At 35.4% G+C, this 15,711-nt stretch overlaps 2 protein-coding genes across 9 annotated transcripts; one reads left to right on the top strand and one right to left on the bottom strand.

The window, feature by feature from the left end:
- Positions 1 to 3,010: 3,010 nt before the first annotated feature.
- LOC112278507 (UDP-rhamnose/UDP-galactose transporter 1) lies at positions 3,011 to 6,733 on the bottom strand. Of its 4 annotated transcripts, none has more exons than XM_024512094.3 (7): positions 6,475 to 6,733; positions 5,251 to 5,403; positions 4,870 to 5,054; positions 4,471 to 4,671; positions 4,042 to 4,203; positions 3,798 to 3,887; positions 3,011 to 3,582 (listed from the first exon to the last, which is right to left on the bottom strand). In XM_024512094.3, exons 2-7 carry the CDS (start codon positions 5,390 to 5,392, stop codon positions 3,325 to 3,327), a joined length of 1,038 nt encoding a protein of 345 aa, XP_024367862.1. In that variant the 5' UTR covers positions 5,393 to 5,403; positions 6,475 to 6,733; the 3' UTR covers positions 3,011 to 3,324. The 4 variants fall into 4 exon arrangements, with proteins under 4 accessions (XP_024367862.1, XP_090103719.1, XP_024367858.1 ...); XM_090247593.1 differs by having other exon boundaries at positions 5,251 to 5,505; positions 6,475 to 6,681; XM_024512090.3 differs by having other exon boundaries at positions 5,251 to 5,670; positions 6,475 to 6,674.
- A 3,218-nt stretch (positions 6,734 to 9,951) lies between these two features.
- Positions 9,952 to 14,467, top strand: LOC112278506 (UDP-rhamnose/UDP-galactose transporter 3). 5 transcript variants are annotated; one of them, XM_024512088.3, is made up of 7 exons: positions 9,952 to 10,118; positions 11,226 to 11,652; positions 11,794 to 11,978; positions 12,436 to 12,636; positions 12,877 to 13,038; positions 13,351 to 13,440; positions 13,684 to 14,467. In XM_024512088.3, the coding sequence occupies exons 2-7, from the start codon at positions 11,478 to 11,480 to the stop codon at positions 13,939 to 13,941; spliced, it is 1,071 nt and encodes a 356-aa protein (XP_024367856.1). In that variant the 5' UTR covers positions 9,952 to 10,118; positions 11,226 to 11,477; the 3' UTR covers positions 13,942 to 14,467. The 5 variants fall into 5 exon arrangements, with proteins under 5 accessions (XP_024367856.1, XP_090103917.1, XP_090103918.1 ...); XM_090247791.1 differs by having other exon boundaries at positions 9,966 to 10,184; XM_090247792.1 differs by having other exon boundaries at positions 9,966 to 10,257.
- The last annotated feature ends 1,244 nt before the right edge of the window (positions 14,468 to 15,711 follow it).

The following is a 15,711-nucleotide window of genomic DNA, read 5'->3' as shown; positions in this document are numbered from 1 at the left end:
TTCTAGATGTTCTAAATGGTGTGTTTGTCTATTGAATTAGCTCTCTCTATTGTAGAGATCAAAGTTGTACTTGTATACTAAAAACCATAAAATAGAGAGAAACTTTCATGTATATTCTTCAAATACCTTCAAATATCAAAAATATCTTTATATTTTTAATAATAGTAAATATATCCTTTATATTTTATTAAAAATATAATAATATATTTTCTATTATTAAAAATATAGGAATATTCTTGATATTTCAAGATATATGAAATTTATTCTAGATCAAATATTAGCAAAATAACCATATAATTTGTATGTAGTTTTGCAAATAAATGATTTTATATCTAATTACTCAAAAAAAATTAAAAACCTTTATATATTTAATTTATTTAAATTTATTTATGTAATAAAAATTATATTTATTAGAAATAAAAAATTAAATTTGGTACCAACTCTTATATTACTTACAAATATTACAATTATGTTATTATATAAATTTTATTTAAATATTAAAATTTTATTTTTTAATCAAATATGTTTTTTATCTTAACTTTTTTGCAATTATCAATCCAAAGTAAAAGATAATTATTGTTATTTTTTTCTAAATATAATTAGTACTTTAGAAGATTCTGAAAAATAAATACATAAAAAAATTGTATCTTTTTTAATGTCAATAAATTCAAGTATTGGACTATGTAATTTATTTGCTTTATTGTAGAAAATTAATTCCCTATTCAATTTTTTTTTATAATTGATTATATTATATCAAAAGAAATAAATTTGTTTCAAACTTGAATTACATATTTTTCTTCTCTAAATAGATGATATAACATGTTAGTTTAGTTATCAAACTTGTTATGATTTTTAATTTTAATAAGTTTAAATATTAGAAAACATATGTATAATTTTTTATCAACTTATTCATTTTCAAAACCAAATTGTATATAAAAATATTTTTAATGTTAATAATAAACAAATAATTCTTATTCAAACTAAAACAATTATGTCAAATTTAAGATATCAATTTTATATAATATACTTTAAAAAACTATGATATCAAAAAAAATTAATTATGAAAGATTATGCATTTTATTTACAATAATTTATTTTGTAGTAGAGATATATACATGGCATGAATATTTTGGTACCTCTCTCCAAATTCTTTGGATTTTTGCCCTTGAGAATACCACTAGGGAAAAGTTTCGAAGTTCTTAAGTTCCTATGTTGAGCTCCAACCCTCCTAGTTGAAAAGACTCTTAGAAGATACCAAAATATCTATAAAAAAATTTTAAAAAATAAAAAAAAAGTATTAAAATACTTGTATTTAAAAAAATAAATGATGATTTTTTTAAATGTATAGTTATTGTAAAAAATTTTAAAGACAATTCTAAGGGTGTTTATAAATCTTAACTACATGTTGCATATTAATGCTTCATTTTAAGCACTTTATTATGCTTAAATTCACTTGATTTATTTTTTCTATATTTTTATTACATGTAATAAAATTTAACAGCTTTTAGTACTTTAGATAAATACAAAAATTTGTATTTATCATAAAACAAATTCTTAATGAAAGAATGTGTTTTTATTAATATTATTTTCTTATTTTCTTTTTCGTTTTCAATTATCAAAGACAAATTCTTTACAATGAAATTTCATAATCTTTGTTTTTAAATAGATATAAGAGTGAAAACTATTTAAAATTAAATTATAAAGAAATTTTATTAGCTATATAATAACTAAAGTATAAGTACATATAGTATATTTAAAAATCGCATAATTTGTGCATAAAATGCTTGATACAAAGAATCTATAAGATATTAATGTATAATCAATAAATTTAATATGTATGTATGTATGTATGTATATATATATATATATATATATATATATATATATTAACAAACATATAACAACAAGAATTTCAACAATCATATATTCTTTAAGATAAAATGTTTCTAGATTTTATTTTTATTATTATTAATATTATTATGAAAAACAAACTATAACTCATTGCTATTAATATTAAAATTTAAATAAATACATAATATATATATATATATATATATATATATATACTTTTCAAACATCATGTACATAAAACATAATTTGATTAATTTAGGAGAAATGCTTTATAAATATCTTACAGATAATCATATTGTTAGAAAATAAATTAGATATCAAATATATAAAAATTTACTAAAAAAATATTTTATAAGTGCAAAAGTCATAACAATTTATTCAAAATATCTACATATTTTTTAAAATAAAATCTTTTACTTATATATTTTGTTGACATCCACTAAACAGAAGAATCTACATAACATATTGTGGTATAGCTTTTATTGTTATACAATAGAATAATAATTTGTTTTATAAGAAGAAGTTATTTAGATTTATAACTTCCTATTATTACTTAGAAAATCTATAAGAATCAATGCATGAGAAAATTATTTTTTTCTTAAAGAAATATAAACTTTAATATAAAAGAAATTTATGGAAAACTAAGTATCTTCAAAATAATTACATTATTAAATTCTCTAAATAAAAAGCAACCAACTAATGTTAGATCTAAATACAAACAAATAATAGTTGAGCATCTTCTTAAAATTTAATATATAATTATAAGATTGTTATTTGTTATAAAAAAATCTTACTTATGTTTTTTTACTCTAAAAGCATAATTAATACATACATAGTTTTTTTTTTTGATAATGTATTATAATAAATAAAAATATATTATCTATGAGGATTTTATAGAGAGAAAATGCTGTCACATCTCTCAAGTGGTCAAATAGACGCATCACTCAAAATTGAATGGCCTTGTTGTGATCTACAGGATTTCCGTTCAAAGCAAATAGATTAGCTTAAACCATTGTGGTCATCGCATAGTGCACGATGAGGAGTAGAGAAGAGAAAGAGAACCCACTTGGGTACAAATCCAACATCGGACCTCCTTGTCAGCGTAGGAGCAGATGTAAGAACCAAGTCATTTAAAAATTGCTGAGATAGAAACAACAGCTTCACTGGAAAAATTGAATAAATAATTGATTGCCAAGGCGAGGTCAAAAAGGAGCTAAAAGTTCCCGCGCTAATAACTGATCAGAGATAGAGGGGCAAAATAAAAAGAAAAAAAGTAAAAAACTTATCTCTCAAGCTTACACTCTCAAGCTTGCTGTGATGATTTCAGGAATGCATTAATCATGTGTTTCCAGTTATGAGCTGAGTCAGGCCCTCAGCACTAGTACTCAATACGTGCTCTCCGAGCAAGAAATGCTCCTGGAGAAGGCATTTGTAGGGTACAAGCCGTAGAAGATGTTAAATATAAGAACGTACTCAGTACTTAACTGTCTTTCCTAATTCCAAGTCACCTTTCAGTAGTGTGCTGACTTCCTCTTCCGATGCGTTCGGCTCAAGGTGTTTAACAGTTGTAGTTTTAGCTGCTTGTGTCTTGGCGTGTTCCACGGCCCAACTGTATGTGATCATTCCAACTACTGCCATAAACATGCCCATTAAGTTCTTTCCGGTCAACACAGAATCGAACAGAATCCATCCCAAAAGAAGAACGCAAACAGTCTTCATGTGTCCCAGAACCTACAAGCAAAAAAAACAGGGTATGGGTATCAGCATTCACAACGTGCCTGTGTCAGTCGTTTGTTCTCATCATTGTAAACACACCCAAAAGCGGTTAATCAAAGACAGTTGTGGGTAGTGATGGCCTGATAACAAATGCACATGACGTACTGCAGCCTAAACTAATATAAACTCAGGAAAGTCGAAGCTACCAATAACAAAGCGAGTTAACTAACCTGGAATGTGACTGCAGAGAATCTTCCAATACACAAGTACTGGCTGATGTTGCAGAATACGGCAAGAAAGCAAGAGAGCATTATAAATAGCTGCAGAGAGAAAATTTTGTTAGTCCCTAATTTCTAGTCAATACAAAATAAAGCTGGTATAGCACCTACGAGAGAGGAGAGAATGACATCTGTAACATCCAATTGGAAACACTACATCTTGAATGACAACACAAATGCAGTATCTACAACTTACAATGGCTCCACTGGTGTAGGTGTAGTCCAAAATGTTTCGCCCATTGAGAAAGTAGTCAACGTATGGTCCAAGAACTATCAAAGATGCAGCTTGTATAGGTGCAGTTTTGCTTAACAGCTCGAAAGAACCACAGCTATGCTTCTTTTGCAGCGCTCCAATATACTGCAGAAGATCATGATTTGCGTTTAGATTTCTTTAAACCATTATATTTATTTAGAAAGAAACGTCGTATCAAAAACTGCATACTGGAAAAAACAAAATGAAGGAAACCCTCCCAAAATTGGAAAAACTGAGGCCTCGGTAAATAGACAACTACACAGCAGATTTTTCAACCAAATTCGTAGTTTCTCTTCAAGTCATCATGAGCTGAACTAGGATGCACAAACTAAATTACTCGACGACAAAGCTACTGGGTAAAAGGAAGCTTACAATCTGTTGGAGTGAAGTAGAAATCACAGCAGTGAGAGCTGCCAAAAATCCCTTAAGGTTAACACTAACGTCTGTCACAGTGCAGACACCTACTCCTATCATAACAACAAATATGGCGGTCTTGACCTCCCTTGTGTAGGTCTTACTGTGAATCAACCACTCCAGAACGCTGACAGTGGGTATCATGCTCAACTTGGCAATCTGTTTCAGGGAATGAAGAAATCTGATTAACACACGTCTGCTATACGAGGCAACATCTCGGCATTTTCAACATCGACAATCCACCTTGAATGCAAGGAGAAGACAATTATTTCGTCCCAAAAGCAGAAGATAAATTAATAAATCAACGTAATTTCCGAAATTGTTGCTGAAACAATGTGCTCGGATATGTTTATATACCTGGTAGAAACCGACAGAATTAAGCATGAGACTCAGATTCATTGAGACAATGGATGTGTTGGACACCAGGGAGAACAAAAATAAATCCTTAAATGGCACATGCTTTGAGACGGAATAGCCCATAGCTGCAGATGCATAACCCACTCCTGCCGTCACTGCGAAATGAAACGCTGTCAAAGTTGTTGCTGCATCCAGAGACAGAAAACACTAATTAGATACGATGGAATTGGCGTAGATGAACACGCAATGCTCCTCAACTCCAAGTGCATTACTAAATTGAGTCTACCTCGAGATCTCTAACGCAAGCCACAGAGACGATCGAAGGCGGAAATAAATATGACCAGAGGACACATACGTCATACATTGTATATAAACCCTCACCAAATCTGAAGTCATAACCTGCTTTCGACATGACCTGTTTATTAGCCATGATAATCCCAACAGAACTGATAATGTTCATAGCCCAGGCTCCAACATCTGAAACTGCTTTCTTCTCCTCTTTCTTTTCAACAGGGAGCTCCATGTTGGCCTTCACTGAGGTCATCATGGCTGTTGTTAGCTAAGAACTTCAAACCGGCAAAAGTTTGTAGGACGCACTTAAATCTCGAAAGAGATCTCACGTTCGCCTTCCGTCACCTGGAGCTTACTGCCATAAGCTCCTAGATCATGCAAGCTAGAGTGGAATACTTTCCAGTAAAACACTAACGAGTGACAATGCAGTGATAAAAACACCCAGGAAAGCCCACAAATCCTTTCAAAAGCAGCAGGAACCAATTAATCCCAACGCTGGTTGTTGAGGATCTATTGCGCACGAGATATGCCAATCAGAGACAGACAGAACAGAGCACGGCTTTAGATAATTATTTCTGTAGCTGTGCTGAGACAGAGACTGACGAGTAACGTCTTGAATACTAACCAAGTTTCAACAGCACAGAGCTCTTACATTTCGATCACACAATTTCAACGCAGAAGTGAGACTTAGCAAGATTTTCCTGTTAACATCAATGTGGAGGCTACAATTCACGAATACCTATGGAGGCTACAAAGCTCAGATGAAGGATACTTATCAAAAAATCTACACAAAGCCTGACCATCAATAGATGAATCACCGATTAAAATCAGTAGACAACTAACCTCGGAGGCGAAAACGAAAAGGATGGCTAACACGGAGAGAGAGTGATAAATGAAAGCAAGCATTGAGAGATCAGGTTACATTACATTCGCGCTCGGCAACAAACGCGAGAAAGATTACAGCAAAGCTCACAAGTCATTCCTTTAGGTACAAAAAGTTACTTAAATAAATTTTAAAAATAAAAATAAAAACTCGTGAAACCGGTAAGACCGAACGACAGTCCATTTAGATTTGGTACAAATGCAACAACTACCTGCTAGTCAATACAAACACTATATATTTATTAAGACAAAACCAAAATCCACAATTCCCAGTGCTCTTTTCATCCTCAAATCCATTATTATTTTTAAACAAACAATTAACAAAATAAATAAATAAATAAGGAATCCTGCGGTAAACACATCACGCGAATCCACAAGCATCGTAGCACGGCGCAGAAATTCTCCGCGCACAACAATCCTCCACACTCTTACCGTGGCGCAGCAACCACTCGTCCTCGACTCAAATGATAATTAGAAGTGCTAAGATCCGTGCTACGCTGCGCGCAAAAGACTCGTTCAAAGTGCACGAGGTCGACTCAGGGTCTCACTGCAAAGCGCTGTGAAGTGATGAACAATCGCATGCTAGCGACATGGCCGAGCAATTACGAACAGCGATAATATGGCGAAACAGAGCATCGCATCGCATTGCATGAAGCTCATGTTTGTATCGTGCAACATAAGCGCTGCGATCATGCGACTCCCTCCATCCCCCCCCCCCCCCCCACCAACAAGGAGCCTGCCTCAACCCTAGTTTTCGACCTCCCTGAACAGGCAGATAGGTAGATGGAACTAGCCACCGAGTTGGTCTCCACGACGATTCCACTACGGAATCGCTCTCCATGAGGATCTGGAGGTGCTTCGGAATATTCTATTCAGGCTTCGGAGACTTGAAATATATATATATATATATATTTTTTTTTTAATATGTCTTTGACACCGTGATTACATCCCATGTGGCTTCTCCACCACACTAATACCCTGCACACTGTTCTTTCTGCATCGTCAAGTTCCCATGTTCCCCATGATTATTGGGATGAGTTTCTGACGGTTCCCTTTATTCGCATGAACAGAAACAAATCGGTACATTCCACTATTCCCACAAGAAAGGTGCTGTTTCTTCAATTGTAGGGGTGTATTTATACTTGGGATATTTGTTTCAGTTCCTATTGACAATAGATTAAGATCTAGAGATATTAGAATAAGGTTTCAAAGTGGATGCATGGCCGTTCATTCAGGACAAAATACATCCATATATGAGCGTACATTCATCCATTTTCATTCATCTGTAGTCATCCATTCCCCTATAATTAATCCATGCTCTGACCCAACATGTTTTCTTTTTTCTTTTTTGCATTTTTTCTTTCTCATGTGCTGGTTTAGTCAATATCTTGCTTCATGGGAGTTGCATGCCATAAATAAATATTAATTTGGGGTGCAAGTTAAATTAATGTTTTAAGAATTGTTGGGATGAATGTCGGTATGCACACAAATCAATACATGTGTTGGATGAATGTTGATGTGTTTAGTGTGGAAATGTATTGACAAAACTTCAAGGTAACAATGCTATAGAAGGAATTGAAATTAAATGTTAATAGGCTTATTTCTATGTTGGATGTGTTGAAAATTCTTATTTTTTCACTAGATAATGTTTCTGTTGATTTGAAGCACGTTTTAGTCTTGATTGGATTGCTCCTGAATTGCAATAAATGTATTCAGTCTCAACTTCAACTTGCAACATGTGGACTCAAGCAATGGCAATCCAACATTAAACTATTCAATCATTTGCTACATGTATACAATTTTGATGGTAAAATATTACATGATCATGTCAATTCAGTAATACAATCATGATTCAATGTAGATATGTTTGCCAATATATATATATATATATATATATATGTGTGTGTGTGTGAATGAGAGAGATGTCAACAACCATTCCCCCTTAGAGATGAATATGGAGTTTATTATTATTGGTAACATGGAAATTATTTTAATTTGGTGATGGTCCCAAATAGCCATCTTAGTTGACCAAGCCATCTTATGGTTTAAAAACAAAGCAGCCTTAAAGTGAAGCAGCCCTTGGACAATGCGCATGCTGTTTGTGTGTTTGCTCTTGCAAAATTAAAAAGATTTATGGCTCCTTTTTTCTCTCTCTCTCTCTCTCTCTCTCTCTCTCTACATATATATATATATACACCAGAGCTTTGTGCAAATATTTTAATTTTCTATGAATAAGTGACAGGTTTGTATGTTAAATTGTCTCATAAAAATACATACTACCTAACTGCATCCTTGAAATGAAACTCATCCAAGTCTTCAAATGATTATATTTGAAACTTTTACATGCTTTTTGTGTAGTATAAAGCACAACATTTCAACATCTGTTATTAGAATTTAAAGATAATTTAAAGAAATTTCAAGAATTTTAAATATCAAATGATTGTCTAATTGTTTATATTTTGTAATACATATTTAATTTATTGTTGTATGATAACAGACTGACAAAAATATATCAGACTAGATTTTAAAGCTTAAAATTATTATTTATTTATAGCTTTTCTACAAATTTGAAAAGGAAACAGGATTTTTTTTTATTTTTTTTTATTTTTTTAATTTTAGCTCCAATAGTTTGATTGAAATCCAAACATTATATTTGAAAAATATTTCAAATACATTTTTTTAAAAAAAATAATATCTTTACCTCAAGGAAAATCAATGAAATCATTGATCTATATTTTCATGTACCAATGGATTTTAAAAAATATATATATATTTTTTGGTCTGTCAGAATATCTGAGATAAATAAACTCTGTTGAAGAAAACACAATTGACAAATGCAAATATTTTCAAATTTAAAAAGAATTTATACAATTCAATGCCATAATACCTGTGTATATAAATACACACACATTTACATGCATATGTGTATGTATGTCTAGGTGTAAGATCTAAGTAATATGTTTATTTTATAACTATAATAAATTCACAACATAAACCCTCGATTTATTAAATAAAATAAATTTTGTACGTGTGTATATATATACACATAAATTTTGAAACATAAAATGTAAAAAAAGAAATGAAAATAGTACTCGGACAAATACTTAGCATATACTTGTGAGCAATAAGTTGGAAGATATCAAATAAAACAATTGCAGTTTATATTGACATGAACTCTTAACAAGTAATTAACGAGCTTTAAAGACATTAACTGATCAATCATACAGACAAAAGGAATTCATACTTTTGGATTGTCAAAAATCAAACTGTATACAAAATTACATGTATAAACATACATCATTAGTGGTTTCCAACTTGCAAATCAATCAACTAGACAAAAGCTAATCGAAAACCTCCAAAACAAACTATCTAGAGCAATGCATAGCTTGATTTTATTTCGATTTTAATTTTAGTACAAAAATAATGTTTTTTAATTAATAAAAATATGAAATTGACCACACTTCATATTACATTCCATACATACATACATACATACATTTACACACATGTACACTCCTATTACATTTTAGAATGGCTTTTTCAATACACAGCTCAAATTGGGTGATACCCTTTTGATTCCCTTTTGTAGTTTGACTAGTATTGTGGTTTCACTAGAAAAAAAAGAAAGAGGAAATGAGGTGAGGAATTAGCCATTATCTTAAACACAAAGTAAAACACTAAGTACAACACAAACCCTATATTATTGGCTGTTCTATTTGTCTTCATAGTCGTCGTTGGATGGATGTGGACGTGGATGTGCATTTGGTGTGGATGCATGCACAGTTCATCGATCGTCAGAGACTGTCAATAGAGGGCCTGAAATCGCTCCCCCCCCCCCTCCAGCTACCTTCCTCTTCCTACCTTCCAAGCCGAGGCCAGTCGCAAAAGTAGGTCTGGAGAGCTCCTTTCACACCGTCCTGCTTCGCAATGCCTGGTCTCGTCTCCTCTGTCCTTCTGCCTCCGGGACGCAGCTTGGAGTGCGGTGGATTACTGCTCTGCTCGAGCGAGAAATTGTGCTTGTTGTTAGTCTTGTCGCTGGGGAGCTTTGCCGATTCATCGCCGTAGTATCAACTTAGGTAAGCGAGATCATGGGATTGTATAGGATGCGACGAGGAGATCTTGGCAGAGCGGTCGAGGTTGTGGTATGATTTTTTAGCGATGTTGAGGTTATTAAGTCTCTCAGAGGAGAGCGTGTGGAGTCTGTCGGATTCTCAGGCATGTCGTTAAGCATATATATTTTTCACACAATGTAGTGCAATGCAGTTGTGAAATGGCATTCTGCTTTTACCATTCATAAAGAGGGCGTGCTGTTGCTTCTTTAGGTCAGATCTCATATTGTCTTGTTTTTTCGTTTTGTGAATGTTGAATATTTCTGCCGAGAATATTCTCAGGTGACGAGGATTGCAGCTTGTTTTACAGGTTTTCGGGTAGGTTTGGTCTGTATGGATAATCCTCGAATCTAGCATGTCCTCTACCCTGTCGTTCAGTGGTCAGTGCGCATTTGAGCTTTTAATATCAGTCTCAAGGCTATCCATAGTTTCTCCAGTCGCTGTGCGCCTCTTTTTGGTTTTTTGGTCGTAATGCTTCTGCAGTCGATTCAGTAATTATTTAGGTTGCTCTCTGTATGTAGTATTTCCCTGTAGGTCTTGGGTCAACATGGCCTTACACATCTGTGGCAGTATGAGTAATATTTCCGGGCGATTTCGCTGAGCTTCTCGGGCCAATGGTTCGTCCGTGTCGCAGATTGTGTGAAGCTGCACGTTAAACTTAAAACTTCAATGTCCAGATTTGTTGGCCCTTGCTAGATGAGGACTCGAAACCATGAAGGAAGAAGCTTGCCCAAGCATATTGCATTGAAGCGTTGAGCTCTATCGCATTAGCTTGCTTCAGCATTTGATCCTACTGTCGATCACTAATGCTAGCAGTTCGGACTTTGTTCAAGTCTTGCAACGTAAATGCCACTTAAGTCCTAGAAATTGTTTCCTGAAGTTCAAGGTAGTTTCTTTTAGCGAAGTTTAATCCGAGCAGCAGGTTCTCTGAGATACAGGGGTTTGTTGTAGTCGTCAACTGAACAAAACACGAATCTTAGTTTCTGCTTGATCCTTGTGGTGTAGAGTAAGGAATGTCACATGCAGACTCGGGTGTGGTACGATTGATGTTAAAGGTGGTTTCCGTTTGTGTAGGACTCGTTGATGCCGTCACTTTATCTGAGTTGGAGAGTTCATTCAACGCATTTGGCATTGTGAAACATCACCTAGCCAGTGCATGGCATGATCTACAAGCCATTCGCTTGAGGAGAGTGTTGACTGGACCATGGCATTGATTGTCAACTAACTAGGGCCCAGGGAAGGTCCTAGACAGGTATTGTTTTGCCGTTGACAAGCTGTTTCAGTTGGGAGGGTGGGGGAGTAAGACGTCACTCCTAATAAGACACGATGAATTCAATAAAGAGTATGTCGGACAAATCCGACAGGAAAGATGACAAGAAAGATGACAAGAAAGGTGGAGTCTCAAATGTCGGAGCTTGGGCAATGAACATTATTAGCTCTGTGGGGATCATCATGGCGAATAAGCAAGTTATGTCTGTAGGGGGCTACAACTACAGATTTGGTAAGAAATAGCACGAGATTAAAGGTTCGTTTGTATTCGTTTAGTGTGCTCTAGATCTTTGCAGAGTTTTCCACGATTCGACCAGTGATTATTTGTGTCAAATTTGTGTGATCGTTTTGCTGATACGTGTACTTGCTGCAGCTACGACATTAACGGCGTTCCACTTCACAGTGACGGCCGCAGTGGGTTACATATCTTCTTCTCTAGGCTACTCCGTTTCCAAGCATTTGCCCTTCAGAGATTTGTTTCTATTCTCCCTAGTGTCAAATACCTCGATTGTTTCCATGAACTTGAGTCTCATGCTCAATTCAGTGGGTTTCTACCAGGTAGGTGTATGATCCTGAATAGCTGTGTGCGATAACGAAGGTTCCTAATACTATAGAGGGAGTTGCAGGATGATCTAGGCGAACCAGTGTGTGTGTATATGTGTTTACTAAAATTTGAATTATATTTAGATTTAAATACGTCATTTTCTTTTATTTGATTTGAAGTCTATCAACTTCTCTGGAAGGTTACCAGTTTCCATTGAGCATTGAACAGATACAGTGATCAAGTCGGATATATAAATTTTGTAGGATGAAGTTATATCATTTTTATACGCTTGTTTTGTTAGTACTACAATGATGTAAGCGCTATTGGTCAAGAATAACTCCTTTTGATCAAGCCCTTGATAACGTAGTACATGATATGAAGGATGCATTGACATTTTAGTCTTTCAGGGTGGTCGTTCGACTTATGTGATATTTGATTAGACTGATGGTCATGTCGTTGGCTTGTTTACAGATTGCGAAGCTGAGTATGATACCTACTGTCTGCATATTGGAATGGATACTCCATAACAAGACTTACACTAGGGAAGTGAAGATGTCCGTTTTTGTTGTCATGATCGGGGTGGGTGTGTGTACTGTGACTGATGTGAATGTCAACTTCAAAGGATTTACGGCTGCAGTGGTGGCAGTGATTTCTACCTCCCTGCAACAGATTGTAAGCTTTACGTCTTTTCTTGGTGATGCTGCTTTCATGTCGTTTCTTGCTGGATTGTGGATGTATACGGCTGCATTTTCTGTTTTTTTAAAATTATTGTATTGTTTTCATCTTTTGATTTTTTAGTTTTATTATTGCTGTTGTATATCGATTACGTCTTCTGTTTTTAGATTTAAAAAGTTGACCCTTGAGTAAGGCTGGAGGGTACTGAAGACGAGCCTATGTCAATGCTACTTGCAGTATATTGGTGCGCTACAAAAGAAACACAATTGTGGTTCATTTGAACTTCTAAGCAAGACGGCACCCATTCAGGCGGCTTCACTTATTGTGATAGGTCCCTTTGTTGACTATATTCTGATTGGAGAGGTTTTACTGAACTACACGTACACCGCAGGAGCCATTGTAAGCCAGTAACTCAACTGAAAACTAGAGCAGCTAGTGGTTGATGTGTCGTGAGAAGGGGATATCCTTTCTATGATTTGATGATATCGTAGCGTGCTGCGCAATCATGCTGGTTTTACTCTCCATATTTTGGACTGGTTGTATTGGCACCCCATAGTGAGTTCGTTGCAATAACGGAGCGCTTGTTATTTTTAGGTGTTGGCATTTTTCATTTTATTCTCAGGAAACAGATTGGGGGGGGGGGAGGTAGTAGATTTGTGCTTAATTGTTGCTTAGCGCAAAAGAATAATTTTCTTGTGGTATTCTGTGCAGTTCTTTATACTTCTTTCCTGCACACTTGCGGTGTTCTGTAACATAAGCCAATACTTGTGTATTGGACGATTCTCTGCTGTCACATTCCAGGTGGGTTGTTCGTATTTAGTGTCCAGGAACTGCACTTCTGCTAAATCTTGTTAATAAACATGAAGGTATAATATTAGAGCTCTGTATCATTGATGAGATGGCTTTTAATCAAACCGAGGTCTTGAACAATAGAATCCAGTATTATAAGTGATTTTTCTGATTTTTCTGATTAGGAGAGTTCTTACTACCGCCATGTGCACGTGCTAATTAAGGTACTAAACATTTGATTGATTTCTGTCACAGGTGTTGGGGCATATGAAGACGGTTTGCGTCCTGACTTTGGGCTGGATTCTATTTGACTCTATATTGACTGGAAAGAACCTAATGGGCATGTTTATGGCTGTTGTGGGGATGATCACCTATAGCTGGGCTGTGGAACACGCTAAGACTCAAGCAGCTAAGTCGGCAACCATCAAGGTGAAGGAGCCGCTTAGAGAAGACGATGTGCCTCTTTTGAGAAGTGACGCAGATCTGGAGTATGGAAAGGCAGATAAGGAATGAACATGTGATCGATTTGTCTATTATTTTATGGGGTCTGAGACGCATGGTGCTTTCAAGTAGGATTTAACCCTAAATCCCTAGCCCTGTAATCGTATAACTCTAGCTCACTAAAAAGGCACACACATATATATATATATATATTCTTTTCGATTTAAGTGCTTATAATGACCATGCAGTTTGTGACCCCAAAATGTTCATTAGTAAAAGCTGATTTAATATGATTTTTTGAAGCTTTATCTAAAAATCTTCGCTACTTGAATATATCTTACAATTCTCTTACTGATAGTATAGTGCTTTGTCCGCAGTTAATAATGTCACGGTTAGGTACGGAGAGACTACGTCGTAAGTGCTGTCACTATAGTGATTTGTCGTCCCACAGTATGTACTGATTTCTGCGAAAATGGTAGCTGGGAATAAGCTTGATACACGTCTTGCAAGGTCCTGTTGTTGGATACGTCGACTCTGTTTCTCATTCTAGGTGGGCCTGTTAAAGAACACTTCCTTGGATAAGTGATCAGTTTTTCTCCTGCAACCCAACGCACATACATCAACTGTAGGAAAAGCTATGCTTGTGTTGATTGTTCGCCTGCCTTCATTGACAGCTAAAGAGGTCATAACTGATGCCTCTCATGAACAACTATTGTACGAAGAACACATTATTTGCCGTCCACTTCAGTACTTGATATCACAGAGCATTGTGAGTTACTCCTCACAACCACAACATTGATAAGCCATCTACTTGTTGAATTAAATATTCTTGTCGACGCATTTGTACGGCACAGTCCAACTTATGGCAAGAAACTTACAAAAGAAATATGCGAGGTCAGCTGCCAAAGCAGCCATGGATTGTTTTCGGCGACAGTGAATTTTCCTCATTACAAGGAGGGACGCTGTAAGACACAAATGTGCCAGCTCCTGCAGGAATATGCAGACCCTTGGATTTTTCCTTTTTTCCAGGTGATCTTACAGTTTTTGAAACCTGAAATAAAATCTTTAGAAAAAATTAGTTCGTTCTTAAACAGTAACGGAAATGGGACCAGCTCCCACTACGGTGTGAGCCAATGACTCATTCAAACTACGTATCCACATTGCTGGTTGAGTATCATGTGGCATCGCCAGGCACCCAAGAACAGAGACTCTCGTGGGCGCAATGACTACTCGCCATGGAAGGATAATAACAACAAAGCGAAAAGGATGCCGACAGAAGGTGAGTTACAAGTTAAGTATGCACTACCTGCCTCCTTCGTTACAACTGGTTTGATGGAGTCGGCACTTGCCGCGCTTCTCTCCGTTGAACACGCTCTTTTGAAGCATCATTCAAACATTGATTCTCGTCATCGTGCCCTACTCATGGGCCATCACCCTGCCAAACCCGTTGCGAAAAAAAGAAATAAGAAGCAAAACAAAACAAATAACAAATATCCGGTTACAATACAAAGGAGTTGACACCTGCAATCCGGCAATGGAGCTCGTGACAGCAAATTCACCTTTGACAGTTCCAACCCCATTCTCACAATTGGACAACACGAAAACCATGAAAGCTAACCCTATCAAAACTTAAACCCTGACATTCGACGCGGCAGAACAGTGAACTTCATCACGCATGACCTGAGATCTGATCAGGAGGTTTCAGAAAGAAATCGGACACAAACAAGAAGCTCAAAACCCACGCCGTAGGTCTCCCAAAACCTTTAACCCTAACACAGGAAGTTCTGCAAGTTCCAGACGAATCCAAATATGCAATTCCTATTTTGAAGATTGTGTTAGTTA

The sequence above is a fragment of the Physcomitrium patens genome, chromosome 25 (assembly GCF_059467195.1).
Source record: "Physcomitrium patens ecotype Gransden chromosome 25, ASM5946719v1, whole genome shotgun sequence".
NCBI classification, from domain to species: Eukaryota; Viridiplantae; Streptophyta; class Bryopsida; order Funariales; family Funariaceae; genus Physcomitrium; species Physcomitrium patens.
The sequence above is the reverse complement of the archived record's forward strand: the minus strand, read 5'-3'. Positions and strand labels throughout refer to the sequence as shown.

Bases quoted from the DNA above. Each gene is read 5' to 3' on its own strand.
- LOC112278506 (XM_024512088.3), top strand. From the start codon at position 11,478: ATGAATTCAATAAAGAGTATGTCGGACAAATCCGACAGGAAAGATGAC. The intron at 12,637-12,876 runs GTAAGCTTTACG...TGCTACTTGCAG, and splicing joins CTACCTCCCTGCAACAGATT to TATATTGGTGCGCTACAAAA. The intron at 13,039-13,350 runs GTAAGCCAGTAA...TATTCTGTGCAG, and splicing joins CGTACACCGCAGGAGCCATT to TTCTTTATACTTCTTTCCTG.
- LOC112278507 (XM_090247593.1), bottom strand. From the start codon at position 5,416: ATGATGACCTCAGTGAAGGCCAACATGGAGCTCCCTGTTGAAAAGAAA. The intron at 5,055-5,250 runs GTGAGGGTTTAT...CTCTGGATGCAG, and splicing joins AGGTTATGACTTCAGATTTG to CAACAACTTTGACAGCGTTT. The intron at 3,583-3,797 runs GTTAGTTAACTC...TTTTGCTTGTAG, and splicing joins TCTCTGCAGTCACATTCCAG to GTTCTGGGACACATGAAGAC.